The 14,223-nt window shown below is 46.8% G+C and overlaps 1 protein-coding gene across 3 annotated transcripts; it reads left to right on the plus strand.

Annotated features, from left to right (window-relative positions):
- The first annotated feature begins 398 nt into the window (after positions 1–398).
- On the plus strand, positions 399–10,243 carry FOXRED2 (FAD dependent oxidoreductase domain containing 2). 3 transcript variants are annotated; one of them, XM_082240245.1, is made up of 9 exons: positions 399–1,003; positions 2,996–3,775; positions 4,090–4,341; positions 5,040–5,306; positions 5,488–5,654; positions 6,802–6,967; positions 8,104–8,345; positions 8,656–8,826; positions 9,448–10,243. In XM_082240245.1, the coding sequence occupies exons 2-9, from the start codon at positions 3,249–3,251 to the stop codon at positions 9,708–9,710; spliced, it is 2,055 nt and encodes a 684-aa protein (XP_082096371.1). In that variant the 5' UTR covers positions 399–1,003; positions 2,996–3,248; the 3' UTR covers positions 9,711–10,243. The 3 variants fall into 3 exon arrangements, with proteins under 3 accessions (XP_082096371.1, XP_082096373.1, XP_082096372.1); XM_082240247.1 differs by lacking the exon at positions 399–1,003 and adding an exon at positions 1,079–1,160; XM_082240246.1 differs by lacking the exon at positions 399–1,003 and adding an exon at positions 2,019–2,499.
- The last annotated feature ends 3,980 nt before the right edge of the window (positions 10,244–14,223 follow it).

A 14,223-nucleotide genomic window follows, 5' to 3' on the forward strand; every position in this document is an offset into this window, starting at 1 on the left:
GGATGGAAAGAAGCAGCATAGGATTTTATTGCCAGAGAGAGAGTAGCTGTGGACCAGAGTCGGCTGTATCAAGTGAATGACATGACATGGAGTTTTGCATCGAAGAAACGGCCACAAACAGGCTTTCTGCATCTGTACCTATTTTAATTCATGGCTTTTTGGCCCCATGGCTTACATTGTTTTCTTTTTTCATAAATCCATGGTTTGGCAATACAATTTTGAGGTCAATTCTGACCACTACCCTCGCATACTAGGAGAGAGGATCGATGTAAAATCTAAAGCACCTAAACACTAGAAACAAGTCAGTTCTAGATTCTAAAAGGATACTGCCAGGAACTAAATTATAAAGTATGTGATTGACCAAATACCAAAGGCTGGAATCCTAGACACTTACCTGAAAGAAAGGCCCCTACTTTAAGTAGGAAGTGTATAACACTCCAGAGGAGATGATGTATTGTCTCTTGCAGCAGAATACATGTGTCAGTCTTTTAGGGTGCCACGACAGCACCGTGAGCTTAATATAAAGGGCTAAAAGAAACATATGTTCGTATCTTGGGTGCCACGGGCTTCTTCCGTCGTTTTGGGGTTTTTTTGTGGCGGGAGGGGAGCGCATTTGGTATGTTGGCGTCTGCCCCTTTAAAAGCGACGCCATTCGGCTTCGCCCTCGCAGCACGTGACCCGGAAACCGCTCTAGCGGCGCCTCAATCAAGGCGGCGCGGAAAGCTTTGTCGCGCGCTTCGAGAGGCGCCCGAGTCACGTGGCAAATCTGCCCGGATTGGGCGCCACGAGCGAGCGGGTTTGACTGGGTAAAGAGGAGCAGAGAACAAGGCGGGTCGCCAATCTGGCACAGCGTCTCGCTGCGATCTTTTAAGGCCCAGCCCTTACTCGGAGGACTAGAGCAGCACGCACTCTTATGACGAGGGTCCGCCGCGCGCCGCTGCGGGGCAGCCGCACGAGACTGAGACCTACCTGATCGCCTCCTCCCTTCGGCCGGACGCTCCAGGTACGTCAGCACGTCACGCACCAGGCACGCCGCTAAGCCTCGCCCCGCATCCCATTGGGCGGAGGGAAATGGTCACTGGGTGCTATGCCCTTCGGCGTCCTCTAGGAGGCGCGTCAGGTTACTGGGGGAGGAAAAGCTTCAGCCCCATTTCCATGAGGTTGGTTCATGTCGCTGCTAAACGATAAGTTCCACCAGGTTTAGGCCCCTGACCATGGACTGTGCTGACTAGGACTGATGGGAGCAGGAACCCAGTAACATGTGCAGGTCCCTTAACCATTGGCCTAGCATTTAGGCTTATAGCCAATCCTCCTTGGCTAACCTCTCTTCTCCCTGAGGGGAAATAGGCAGTGCAGTGAGCTCCACAAGCAGGATAAGGATTGTTCCTGTTTCCCAGGGGTGATGTGTTCGCTTCTTCAGCAGAAGGATTATGTTGTTGCCTTCCTTCTTCCTCCATATCTGTTCCAGGGTGTTGCATGAACATTCCTGCATTTGCAACGTGAATGCAAAAGCTGAACATAAGTTCCATTGAAAATGGCTCTTTTTTGCTTCCCGTTCAAGCATTGTCATTCGTACGTACGCACACTTCGTAAAAGTTAGCCTCCGAGACTCAGAATGGTATTTATATGACAAATATGCATATTTACGAAGCACTCATTGGTAGGATGGAAGATCTCTGGTTCAATGCCATCCAGCAGTTACTGCTGCTTAGAGTAGATGGAATTGAGCCCGTATGGAATCAGGAAGAGTTCTCTTGTCTGTTATGTAAAGCAAGTTTTTGTGCCCATATGAACAATTTCGTAAGCTCAAATTTCAACATCTATGTCTGGGTGGGGGAACCTTTGGCCCACCAGATGTTGCTGAACTGCAACTCCCATCAGCCTCCTCAAACTTGGCCAACCACATAACAACAACAAAAACTTGGCCAACAACATGTAGTTCAGCAACATCTGGAGGGAAAACAGTTCCCCATGTTTGGACCACACAACTCATTAAAAGTAGCAGGAACACACATCGTTTTCATCTCGCCACTCTGTGTATCATCCTGCTGAAAATTATTCCCACAGATAATTGGTTGACGAACCATATACTGCAATAACTTAGTAAATGGTCATTTTATCCAGGGTCACATGCAGCATTATCCCAAAACAAGTGAAGTTATGGGCTTGTAAAATACACATGGTGACAAGAGAACATACCATTCTATCTCTACATTTGGCAGTACCAAAATGAAAGAAAGAAAGAACTCATTGTCATGGGAACTAAGGACATGGTGGCAAAGGGCAGCACTTAAAAAGAGGAATGCACTCACCGGTAGTTAGATTTTGTAGCGAACAGCAGAAATGGAAAAATGTGGGGAGGAGCCAAAAACTGCTTGTCTTTCAGCCTAGTCCAGGAAGAGGCCCTGCGGTCCCATCTCTCTCCCTCTCTTGCAGCCTGATGGAATGGTTGCTGTACATGACAGTGGATGCAGATAGGGAATAAAGCTGATTGATATGGTAACAATACATTCCATAGGGGCCCAGTTAGCAGGCCTCTATACGCCATATGCGTAGCATTCATGTGTCACAAAAGATACCATATGTGAGGTATATCAAGAGTATGCATGCTCATTTTGTAACACATGTAGTGGCCTTTTGTGGGTGGTTCTCAGGCTTTGTCACCATCCCCTCCTGTCTGGATACATCCCCATAGAAGAGGGGTGGGAAACCTGTGTCCCTCTAAGTGTTGCCACAGTTACAACTCCTATCATCGCTGAGCATTGGCCATTTAGGATGGAGCTAATGGTGGTTGGAGTCAAACAATAGCATATCTAACACACGCTCAATCACACGCAGCACAAAACTATTTGTTGAGCAAAGACCTGACAAAACAGGTCTAGAAGGGTGAAACTTTTCTTTAGAAGTGTGAGCTTTCAGGGCAATATGATTTGCAGTGGCGTGGAGCAGAAATGATTTTCAAATAGGACACTTGCCTATCTTCTCACCCTTGCAGCTCTTGTCTGTGGCTGGAATATGGTTCCTCAGCAGAAGATACTGATGTGACTGCTACTTGCATATCCCACTTTGTGGTCTGGACTGCAGCACCTTGGGAGAGGAGACAAGACACAAAGCTGAGCCTATGATGTATATCATCCTAGTTCCAAATAATTAAGCACCCTTAGGAATTCTCATTGAACTTATTTTAACTTGAGTCTTTTCAGCTCTTAGAATTGCCTTGAACAGATTCCACCCTGTTGGCCACTAGTATGATGCCATCTCCTTCGAAGTGTGTGCAAGAACTTCTGTTAATCTTTGCCTTCAGTTTGGCCTCCTGCAGGGCTACTGATGCCCTGTACCATGACTACTGTGTCATTGGGGCTGGCCCCGCGGGCTTGCAGATGGCATATTTCCTCCAACATGCAGGCCGAGACTATGTGGTCTTTGAACGCAGCCATGCGCCCGGGGGCTTCTTTGCCCTGTATCCACGCCACCGGAAGCTTATTAGCGTCAACAAGCGTTACACTGGCAAATCCAACAGTGAGTTCAACCTTCGCCATGACTGGAACTCGCTACTCAGCCACAACCGCCGGCTGCTCTTTCGACACTACTCCAAGGACTTTTTCCCAGACGCTGATGCCATGGTGCGTTACCTGGGGGACTTTGCTTCCATGCTGGACCTCCAGGTGCATTACAACACGTCCATCACCCGTGTGATGCTGGAAAAGGACATTAAGGCATGGAATGGCCATTTCTTCATCCTAACTGACCAGAATGCTCAATTTTATAAATGCAGGTGAGTCATGAAGAAAACCTACTTAGAGGAGGAAAATGTTCACATGGCATAGCTCCGATTGGGCCTGATTGTGAAAGTGTAATTTCTTATAGAACCTACAGCCCTCCAGATCTTCTTGGACTCCAACTCCCATCAGCCCCAGATGACATGGCCAGTGTCAGCAATGATGGGATTGGACTCCAATGACATATGGAGGGCCACAGCTTCCCCAGCCCTGCTGTCAAGCCTGTGATAATTTCGGAAATTGGAACAGATCTTCTGGATTGGCTATGCCCTTCAGCAAGCCTGATCGAAATCCTTATTATATGTTTCAGTGTCCTATTGGTAGCTACAGGAACGTGGGTTCCTAACAAAGTGAACTTCCCCGGTTCAGAATACGTCGAAGGCTATGAGTCTGTGTCCATCGATCCAGAAGACTTCGTTGGCCAATCTGTACTGATCTTGGGCCGAGGAAACTCTGCCTTTGAGACAGCGGAGAACATTTTGGGCGTCACCAATTTCGTGCACATGGTGGGCCGCTCTCGTGTTCGCCTTTCCTGGGCCACTCACTATGTTGGAGATTTGAGGTAAGAACCTTTTGTCAATGAGAAGTGACTACTGAACATCCAGGGGTGCCCTAAAAGCTGTGGGGAAAGCATCATTTAACATCATTTAAGAGAGGCGTGGGCAATGCCCAGCATGCTAGGCCCCTTAATGTTGGCTCCCAGGACTCTCCCAAAGCCAGCCAGCCAGCCTTTCCTAATCTGGTGCTCTCCAGCTGTTCTGGACTACAGTTCCCTTCAGCCCTAGTCAGCACAGTGCTAGCTGAGGTTGATGGGAGTTGTAGTCCGGATGGGCTACTTTCTGAAGTGTGAACTAAAAGTGACTACCCCCCCCCAAAAAAAAGGTTAAAAACAAGAGTAAAATCGATTGTGCGTTTATCCTTGGTCTTTTACAAGTCACTGTTCTCTTAAGTGCTTTTCCATTGTGTTCTCAAAAGAACACACAATAAATGCTGTCAAACAAATTTTGGACTTCCTCCTCCCCAACATTATTAAAACTAATAGAGAACATGACTACATAGAAGGCGTGCCTTATACCAGGTTCTCTACGCCGGCTGGCAATGATATTTCCACAGTTGGCATGCAGAGCTCTAAATCCCACCTGTCTTGTGACCCTACGACTCTTGGATTCCCAGCTCCCTTTATCTGTACTCCACTTGGAAATTCTCTGAACGTGGAGCCATTTTTAAATTTATGTAACCAATAAACGCTCCCTTCCTTAGAGCCATTAACAACGGCCTCCTGGACACGTATCAGCTGAAGTCCCTGGATGGGCTTCTGGAAGGTGACTTGGAAGACTTGGTTCTCGTCAAGGATAAGAAAGGAAAGCTGCGCATCACCCTCCGCTTCTACCTGGAGAACAGCAACAGCAGCGAAGCAGAGTCCATCCTCCTCCCTCAGGACGAGCTGGACAACTTTGCCACTCGAGCACCTTACGACCGCGCCATTGGCTGCCTTGGCTGGAAATTTGACTTCTCCATATTCAACAAGTGAGATACGCCTGGGCCCAAACTGACAGGGAGGATGCATGAGACCAGGGGGCGTGGGGGCTGGGCAGGGGGCATAGCTGAAAAGTTCTGGTTTGGACTTTGGCTGAGATCCTTTCAGGCACACCCATAACCTTACTCTATCTCAGACTGTCTCCATTTGCCCTTCCCCCGCCTCACACAGGTCTGTGGGGCTGATACAAGGCAAAGGCAGTAAGAAGAAGTATCCTCTGATCAAGCCCAGCTACGAAGCCAAAGCCACTCGGGGCCTTTTTGTTCTGGGAACCGCAAGCCACTCAGTTGACTTCAGGAAATCTGCTGGAGGCTTCATTCACGGGTTCCGATACACAGGTGAGCTTGGAGACATGAGTGGGTTGTGGAGAAAGCCAACGTCAGCCAGCCAGCCCAGCATTGAAGCTGCTCTGGTATGGGGTGCTTCTCTTCTTTTTCATTATTAGTTTTGGTAACTGAATTGAACAACGCAACACTTGTTATTGTCTTTATTATGAAAATTAACTTTCCACCCTTCCTCCCAAAGGAGGCCAGGGCAGCAAACACACAAGCAATAAAACAATGAGAACGCCTTAAAAACAACAGATGCAGACTGTTGTTGTTTCTAGAGTGTACTAACAACAGAAATGCTACTATAAATAAAGGGAAATAACATAGGACCATAGAATTTTAGGGCTGGGAAAATTCATTATATATTGCAACTTTATGTGGAGTTTGTGGAAATTTAATAATTACACACACACACACACACACACACACACACACACACACACTGGTACCTCGGTTAAGTACTTAATTCATTCCGGAGGTCTGTTCTTAACCTGAAGCACCACTTTAGCTAATGGGGCCTCCTGCTGCCTTTGCGCTGCCATTGCATGATTTCTGTTCTCATCCTGAAGCAAAGTTCTTAACCCGAGGTACTATTTCTGGGTTAGTGGAGTCTCTAACCTGAAGTGTATGTAACCTGAAGCGTATGTAACCCGAGGTACCACTGTATATATGAATTTTAGAGTTGGAAGGGACCTTGGAAGTCCTTTAATTCAACCCCCTGCACAGTGCAGGAATCTTACAACTGCAGCATCCCTGAGAAGTGACTTCTGCTTACAGACCTCCATCACATGAGAGCCCGCCACCTACCAAAGCAGTCCGCGTTCCACTGTTAACAGTTCTCACCTGCCTCTGGAGCAGTAGAGGACATTGCGTGAAGATCATTACAAGATGAGAGGCCTTTACCTCTTTATATCAGCTGAGAAACTTTTGGTCCTCCAAATGTTGGCCTATGGTCAGTGAGGATGGGAGTTGTGGTCCAACATCATCAGGGGGGCAGACTCCCTACCCCTGGTTCCAGTTAAGATTATGTTATCATTTACAATAGTGAATGAAGAGTAACCAGTATTTTATGTCCTCCTTTCTCCTTAGCTTGTAAGTACATTTTAAAGTAATCTCTCTCTCTCTCTTTCTCTCTTTCCCTACCCACCTCTTGCAGCTCGCGTAGTTCATCGCTTATTAGAAGTCCGTCACCATGGAGTCCCCTGGCCATCCTCCCTCTACCCCATTATGCAGCTAACGAATGCCATTGTCAAGCGAGTGAATGAGGCATCTGGGCTCTATCAGATGTTCAGTGTGCTAGCGGATGTCATTCTGCTAAAAGAGTGAGTGAGTAGCGCTCCCTTTGTTTCCTTCCTGTGGCCCCTAGAAATATATCCTAGCAGCACAATTCCATCCCCTCTTCCATTCCTTGCTTTGCAGTCTCAAGACATTTCGGGAATCCAGGAGGGAGGGAGCCAAACACACATCCCATGAAATAGTGTTCTAAAGCTCTGGGACAGCAGTCAAGAAGGCCCATCCTTCTTGTGGGGGCCAGTCTGACCTCTGGGTGTGATGGATGGGACCTGAAGCAGGGCTGCCTTGGCTGTTGTTAACCCAGAAGTAGCCAATTTGATGCCTTCCAGAGGTTCTTGAATTCTAGCTCCCATCAAGCCCAGCCAGCATAGTCAGTGGAAGATGGGAGCTGTGATCCAGCAACATCTGGAGAACCAGGAGTTTCCCATCCCTGCATTTCAGGATAGTTCATTTGGAATAGGCAGGTCCTTGCGGTACCAGGGACCCAGACAGCATAGGACTAAGTCAGCACCTGGAATTGGGCCCAGTAGGTGTTTCAGAGCAGGTGTAATATGACTCTGCCAACTCCTACCCAACACAAATAGGATGGTAGCAGCTGCAATTTTTTAAGCAATCTTATACTGTGGCCTTGAGTCAGACTGTCTTGTCTACTCAGTACTGCCTGCCCTGACTGCCAGCCTTACCTTGAGATTTCATGTGCTCTGCCACTGAGCTACAACCCTTTCGCATGGGCAGCCTCACATGGTCACTAAGGCATGAATGATACAGAGTACCAGCCTTCTAGACAATCCTAAAATAAGAACACAAGCAGAACATCCTGGATCAGACCAGTGGTCAGTCTGGACCAGCATCCTATTCCCCCAGTGGCCAACCAGATTCTTGTGGGAAAACCATAAGGAAGATTCAAGCACAGAAGCACTCTCCTCTCCTGTGCTTTCCATCACCTGGGATCCAGAAGCCTTAAGCCTTTGACCATGGAGGTGGAGCATAGCAGTCATTGGCTAGTAGCCATTGCTAAAAGTAAAGCAAGGTCTAGGACCCCCAGCAAGCTGTGAAGCCATTATTCCTGGGTGGGAGAGTGCAGTCTTATCTAGTCCTCTGAGCCCACCAGCACCTGCATGTTCTGCTAAGTGAGCCCAAGACTATTTGTTCTGGTTGTGCCTAGGAATGCCACAGAATTTGAGTACCTGGAGGAGTATCCGGTTGGGGTCCTGCAAGACCTGGAATGGCGCACGGGGAAAAAAGTTCAGAATGGGCTTTTTGTCATTGTGATGGAGTATGGGAAGAATTTTTCTGGAGCTGACAAGGACGTCTTCTATTACAACCGTGCTGTGGGTGAAGCCCGCCATGCTTGGCAGTCCAATTTCCTGCATCCTGTCATTTATTACTACAAACGCCTCCCTACCGGTAAGCAAAGTGGGTTTTCAGTTCTTCCTGCAAGCATTCCTGCTTTTCATTGTTGTGCCTCTCTAACCATTTTGGGGGGAATGTTAGAAACCTTGAGTCAGGCTTGGGAAACATCTGGGCCACCATGTCTTCCCACCCCACCCGGCCCCATCTCCTTCAGTTCTTTCCTGCTGCTTTTTGAAGTGATGCCTCCATTGCTGCCTTCCTCTTTTGTTAACTTTCTCCATTCCTCCTGTCCTGCCTACTTGCCCTCGATTCTTTATCCTGAATGTACTTTTAAGTTTGGCGCTCCCAACGACTCTCCCAACAGAGCGTGAAATGAGGCTCTGCCCACCAGACTGGCCCTTGCCCCGCCCAGACGCCATCCATCACATTGTGGAGGACTTTCTGACAGACTGGACCGCTCCAAATGCCCACATCCTCCCGCTGAGACGGTTCTTGGAGAATTGCTTGGAAACGGACCTGCGCAGATTCTATGCAGGTAACCTGCGGACTGGTTGACTGGAAACTACTGTGTATTGGGGTGAGGCAAAAAAAAAAAAGATGGTGGAGGGGAGCCAGTTAACAACTAAGGAAATATCAGGGTTTGAATCTTGTGTCTTCTCTTACCACTGAGCTACAGCTCCTTCCCCTAAGCCATTTAGCCTCTAGTGTTTTCTGCTTAGGAAGTGAGTTACATACAAGTAACCACCAAACTCCCCCTGCCCCAACTTGTAAGCTAAATACAGTGGTACCTCAGATTAAGTACTTAATTCGTTCCGGAGGTCCATTCTTAACCTGAAACTGTTCTTAACCTGAAGCACCACTTTAGCTAATGGGGCCTCCTGCTGCCGCCGCGCCGCCGGAGCACGATTTCTGTTCTCATCCTGAAGCAAAGTTCTTAACCTGGAGCACTATTTCTGGGTTAGCGGAGTCTGTAACCTGAAGCGTATGTAACCTGAGGTACCACTGTAGAGAAATTTAATCAGTGTTGGTGGAAAATATTCATATTACCAACCTCTTTGATTTGTAGGTTCAGGCTGGAATTTTTTAATTTAAAAGTTCATAAGGATGGTAACACTCAATAGGATGTTAATGTGGAACATTTCCCCCTTTTGTTTAGAATCCTGCTTCCTGTTCACCCTCACGCATCAGAAATTGCCTCCCTTCTGCCAGCAGGGATACATGAGAATGCAAGGGCTCATGGGTAATGAGAGGCTTAGTCGTCATGGAGTAGAAGCAGGACTGCTTGAAGACTACACTGCTGTGGACTCCCCAGATGAGCGGGAAACTGGCAGTACACAGTCACATGACCCTCTGTTGGAAGATCACATGATACCAAACCACCAGCTGCAGCATCTCATAAGCACCAAGGATGAACTTTAGCCTTCCTTAGACTGCATCAGAAACCACAAGGATTGTGGTCACGGTACCATGACATAGACCTCTCCTGGGGCTCCAGCTTCCACTGCGTATACTTGACTTGGATTCCTGCCCATTCCTTTATGGGGGACCATGACTTGCCAAAGACTTGTGTAGATCTGTTGTTATTTATGAAGAGCAGAGTCCTTTACAGGATAAGTGAGGGCTGAAACTGGGTAATGCTGAGGCAACCTGTCGCTCCTGTTCACTGTTGTAGCCTGCTGATGGTGTTGCGTTTCTGCTGTAGGGGCCAGTCTCTAGCTTGTCGCAAGGGAGAAAAAGGGATGGCACAGATGACTTGCCACGAAATGTTATTCCTGACTGCCTGTTTTGTGGTGGTCCACAGCAGAAGTCGTTGGTTATGGATGCTATGTGTTGTTTTGTCCTTGCATATCCTTGCAGATTCTGTATGTGCATGACTTTACAATCAGTTCGGTAGTATTGGCTAAAGGAATGCTGCTAATGTGTAATGCAGGGAAATATTATTGTATCCAGGAGAGAAGGGGGATGTCTCAAGACTCTGCTAAGGATGAGCAGCTAGACCTGGATCCCTTTGTTCCATGTTTGAGAAAATGCACTGCTGCCACAGTCCTCAGCTTGTTCTGCAGAACTGGCATTCTTGTGTGCCAGCTTGCCCTTGAAAGGAAGGAGAATTCCTGCACTCTTAACAAAATCTCTCTCCTGTTTGCACTACACCCAGTTAGAAAGCTCCCTTAATTCAGTTGTGATGAATTTTTATTTTCTATTGTGATTGATTGTATTTGTAATATCCAATTTTTTTAAAAAAAATGCAAGAGTAGGTAGGAAAACTATCTGCACTTTATTGCACCCCTACACACTTCCAGCAGACCAAACTGGAAAGAGTCCGTCTCTTATCTATATTCCCTTGCTCTTTAGCAGATGGACAGAATAGCCTTCTTCCTGCCACAATCACGGCACTTGTGCTTCCTAGGGAGACACCTTTCCAGCAACTGATGCTCTTTGCAAGGGATACACTTTAGTCCTCTTGCTTTATTTATAAATACTTAAACCTCATTTCTTGCCTACCATTTGGTCTGGAGAATTGAAATGAAAAGGGCTTCCATGCCTAACCAAAACGCTGCTGCAAATTTAGAACTCTGCAGGATGAACTTACAGGTTTAGGCCAGATGGAAGGGAAGGACCCGCGACACAGCGGCTGCACATGTTTTGCATGCAGACAATCTCTGAGCCCAAAGGCATCACTTTTTTTTTATTCTGTCTCTTCAGTGACTCTTTAAAACCGGAGATCCTGGTTTAAAACAAACTCTGGATAAATAAGCTGGCTTCTTGGCCTGTGTTTTGAAGTTGGCTTGTTTTGAAACTGAAAATAAATTGTTCTAAACCAGGGTATCTAGTTCATTCATAACGAGCCAGGATTCTGCAAAACTGAAAGTAAACACTGGCAAAATGCTTCACCAGGCTGCATTAGAGGAGAAGGGGAACAAGCTCCCATTGGCACATGTAGCACTAAAAACTATGTCTAATACTTTTCTAGGTCTTTTGCACTTAGGGGCCTCTGGCTAAGTTGGTGCATGTGATGATCATACATCTGTCATACTGGGAGATTTGAATTCCTTATCTAAAAGATAGTGCAGACTCAGTATATACAGCCTTATTCTCTCCCTCTCTGCTTATATTCCTGTAATTACTCCAAAGAACCTATTGACAGTATATGTGTTGCCTTTAACAGGTGGTTTTCTTTTTAAAAAATGCTTTAGAAAGGGGTCATTTTCTGTCACCCTTTTCTCTGTGTGTCTTGGGGTAAAAGACAGATGCAGTACCAAGAGAGGGGTCACCTTTGTTCAGTTCAACCTGAGGCCACGCCAGAAACCTGCAGGACTTTCTCGCTTGAGAGTGTGCCACTATCAAGCTACCGCCATTCCTCTCAGCGTTTCATTCATCATCCTTAACAAGGTACTCAGATTGGTAGTCAACTAAGCTTGTCTCAGAATAGACTCATTGAAATTAATTGACTTAAAATCATTGTAGAGTTGGAAGGGGCCCCCAAAGTCATCTAGTCCAACCTACTGTAGTGCAGGACTCACAGCTGAAGAATCCCTGACAGATGGCCATCCAGCCTCTTTTTCAATGGACAAGAGCCTTCCAAGGTAGTCTATTTCACTGTCATGTTTATTCATTTCAGTGGGTCTGTTGTAATGGGTCTAAGGCTTAGTTGAATACCGCCCTCAATCTTCTTCTTCTTCCAGGTTTTGCTACTGTTTCCTAAGTGTAATCAGTACAGCTATCTCAACCCAGAACACAGATTCATCATGGCCAAGGCTCAAATTACCGTATTTTTTGCACCATAACACTCACTTTTTTCCTCCTAGAAAGTAAGGGGAAATGTCTGTGCGTGTTTTGGGGGCAATGCCTATGGGTGGCATGCCCACGGATTTTCCTCCTTTAAAAACTACGTGCGTGTTATGGTCGGGTGCGTGTTATAGAGCGAAAAATACGGTAATACAAATGTGTCAGGGGTTAGGGCTGGAGATTGCAAAAGTATTGCTTCACCAGCCAAAGCCAGAGTTTACCAAAATCAGTGATTTTGCAAGACATTCTTCAGAGAGGATGGGCTTTGCTACTGCTCCACAGAGACGATGCCCTTGCTGTTTGCCAGGTTAGAATACCTGAGTAGCTCAGCAACCCATTACTCTGCTGTCAGTGCCTAGGTCACATTCAGATTATTTGCACAGAACTTAGTGGTCCTGTGGCAGACTGGGAAAATCACAGTTTCTTTTTTATATGTTCATTTTTTCAGAACAGTATTTTTATTAACTTATTTTAAGATATATGTCATGATCAAATGGATCAGCTGTTGTAATGGTGTAGTATATTGCATATAAGTTTTGTACGGTTGTATTATTGTGATGAACTTTAAAAGGAAAAAAGTGTTTTCCAACCCCACCAACAAAAGTAGTGTCTGTCTTTGCTCAGCTATGGAATGGGGAGGGTGATTCATAAAGCTTGGCATTGGACCTCAGCGTCCGGGCAGAACAATGGGGATGGAGACGCACCTTTGGGTATACTGGGCTGAGGCCGTTTAGGGTTTTGAATTGTGCTCGGAAACGTATTGGGAGCCAATGTAGGTCTTTCAGGACTGGTGTCATATGGTCTTGGCAGCCACTCCCAGTCATCAGTCTCGCTGCTGCATTCTGGATTAGTTGTAGTTTCCGGGTCACCTTCAACGGTAGCCCCATGTAGAGTACATTGCAGTAGTCCAAGCAGGAGATAACCAGAGCATGCACCACTCTGGCGAGACAGTCCGCGGGCAGGTAGGGTCTCAGCCTGCATACCAGATGGAGCTGGTAGACAGCTGCCCTGGACACACAACTGACCTGCGCCTGCATGGGCAGCTGCAAGTCCAAAATGACTCCCAAGCTGCGCACCTGGCCACACAGGGGCACAGTTATCCCATTTAGGACCAGGGAGTCCTCCACATGTGCCCACCCCGCCCCCCATATAACTTGTTTTGAACCTTCTTCACACCTCCAAATAAACAAGGAATCAAACAAGCAAAGACGTCGCCATGTGTTTTTTTAAATGCAGTTTTTAATTGTTTTCTATGGGCAAACTTTGTGTAGCAAAAATGGCTACACAGTGAAACACGAGTGTAGGGAGCACAGCGCAGGTGTCGCTACGTAGTTTTCACAAATCGACCTAAAACTTTGAACTTCATGGATAACCCTTTTCTCTGAAAAAGCCCTGAAAAGCCATAAAAATTAATGTAGAAACACTGTAGCTCGCCTTTAGATCTGAGGATACTTTATGCAGTAATGCAATGGTGGTAGGAAAAAAGTCCTCCGTCCTAGCGTCAGCGTGCACTGCCAGAGAGCAGCAGCACAGTACTGGGTTGTATAGGAAGTTTTACTTTCCCACTGAGAATCTGAAACCTTTTGCCAATCTACTGCAAACCACCCCCAAGATCTACAAATAGATTCCAATCAGCCTTCTGCCCTCCCTGCTTTATTCTATTCTAACAATCAAAGCGATCCTCTGATGAAGGGCGGTATAGTAAGCAAATAAGTAAGCAAACAAACAAACAAACAAACAGAAAGATAGCGCGTCTGACAATAAACAAACATTGCAGCTTAACTGATTTAAGCCAAGATTACGGCGCGCTGTTAGGAGAGTCGGATGGGCGGGGTGTAAATAAAAAAAATATTATTTTTATTAACCCTGAAATGAACAAGCTGGGAACCCGCCTTTCCTACCACCTCCCTAGGCACATCCTGTGTACTCTGACCTTGGCTCCCCGATGCGAGGAACGAGGCCACAGCGCTGACGCAGATTCCTGCTTTCGACTGGCACTTTTTAGCCAATCAAACCCGAGGCTGCGTGAAAATTCCGACTCCCCAGCGTTCGGAGCGGCGGCGTTTTAACCAATAAGCGCGCGGAAGACGCGCTCCTCTGAGGGCCGAACGCGCCCTCCTTAGCCCAACCACGTCCCAGGTTTCTC

The sequence above is a fragment of the Podarcis vaucheri genome, assembly GCF_965113315.1.
Source record: "Podarcis vaucheri genome assembly, chromosome: 10".
NCBI classification, from domain to species: Eukaryota; Metazoa; Chordata; class Lepidosauria; order Squamata; family Lacertidae; genus Podarcis; species Podarcis vaucheri.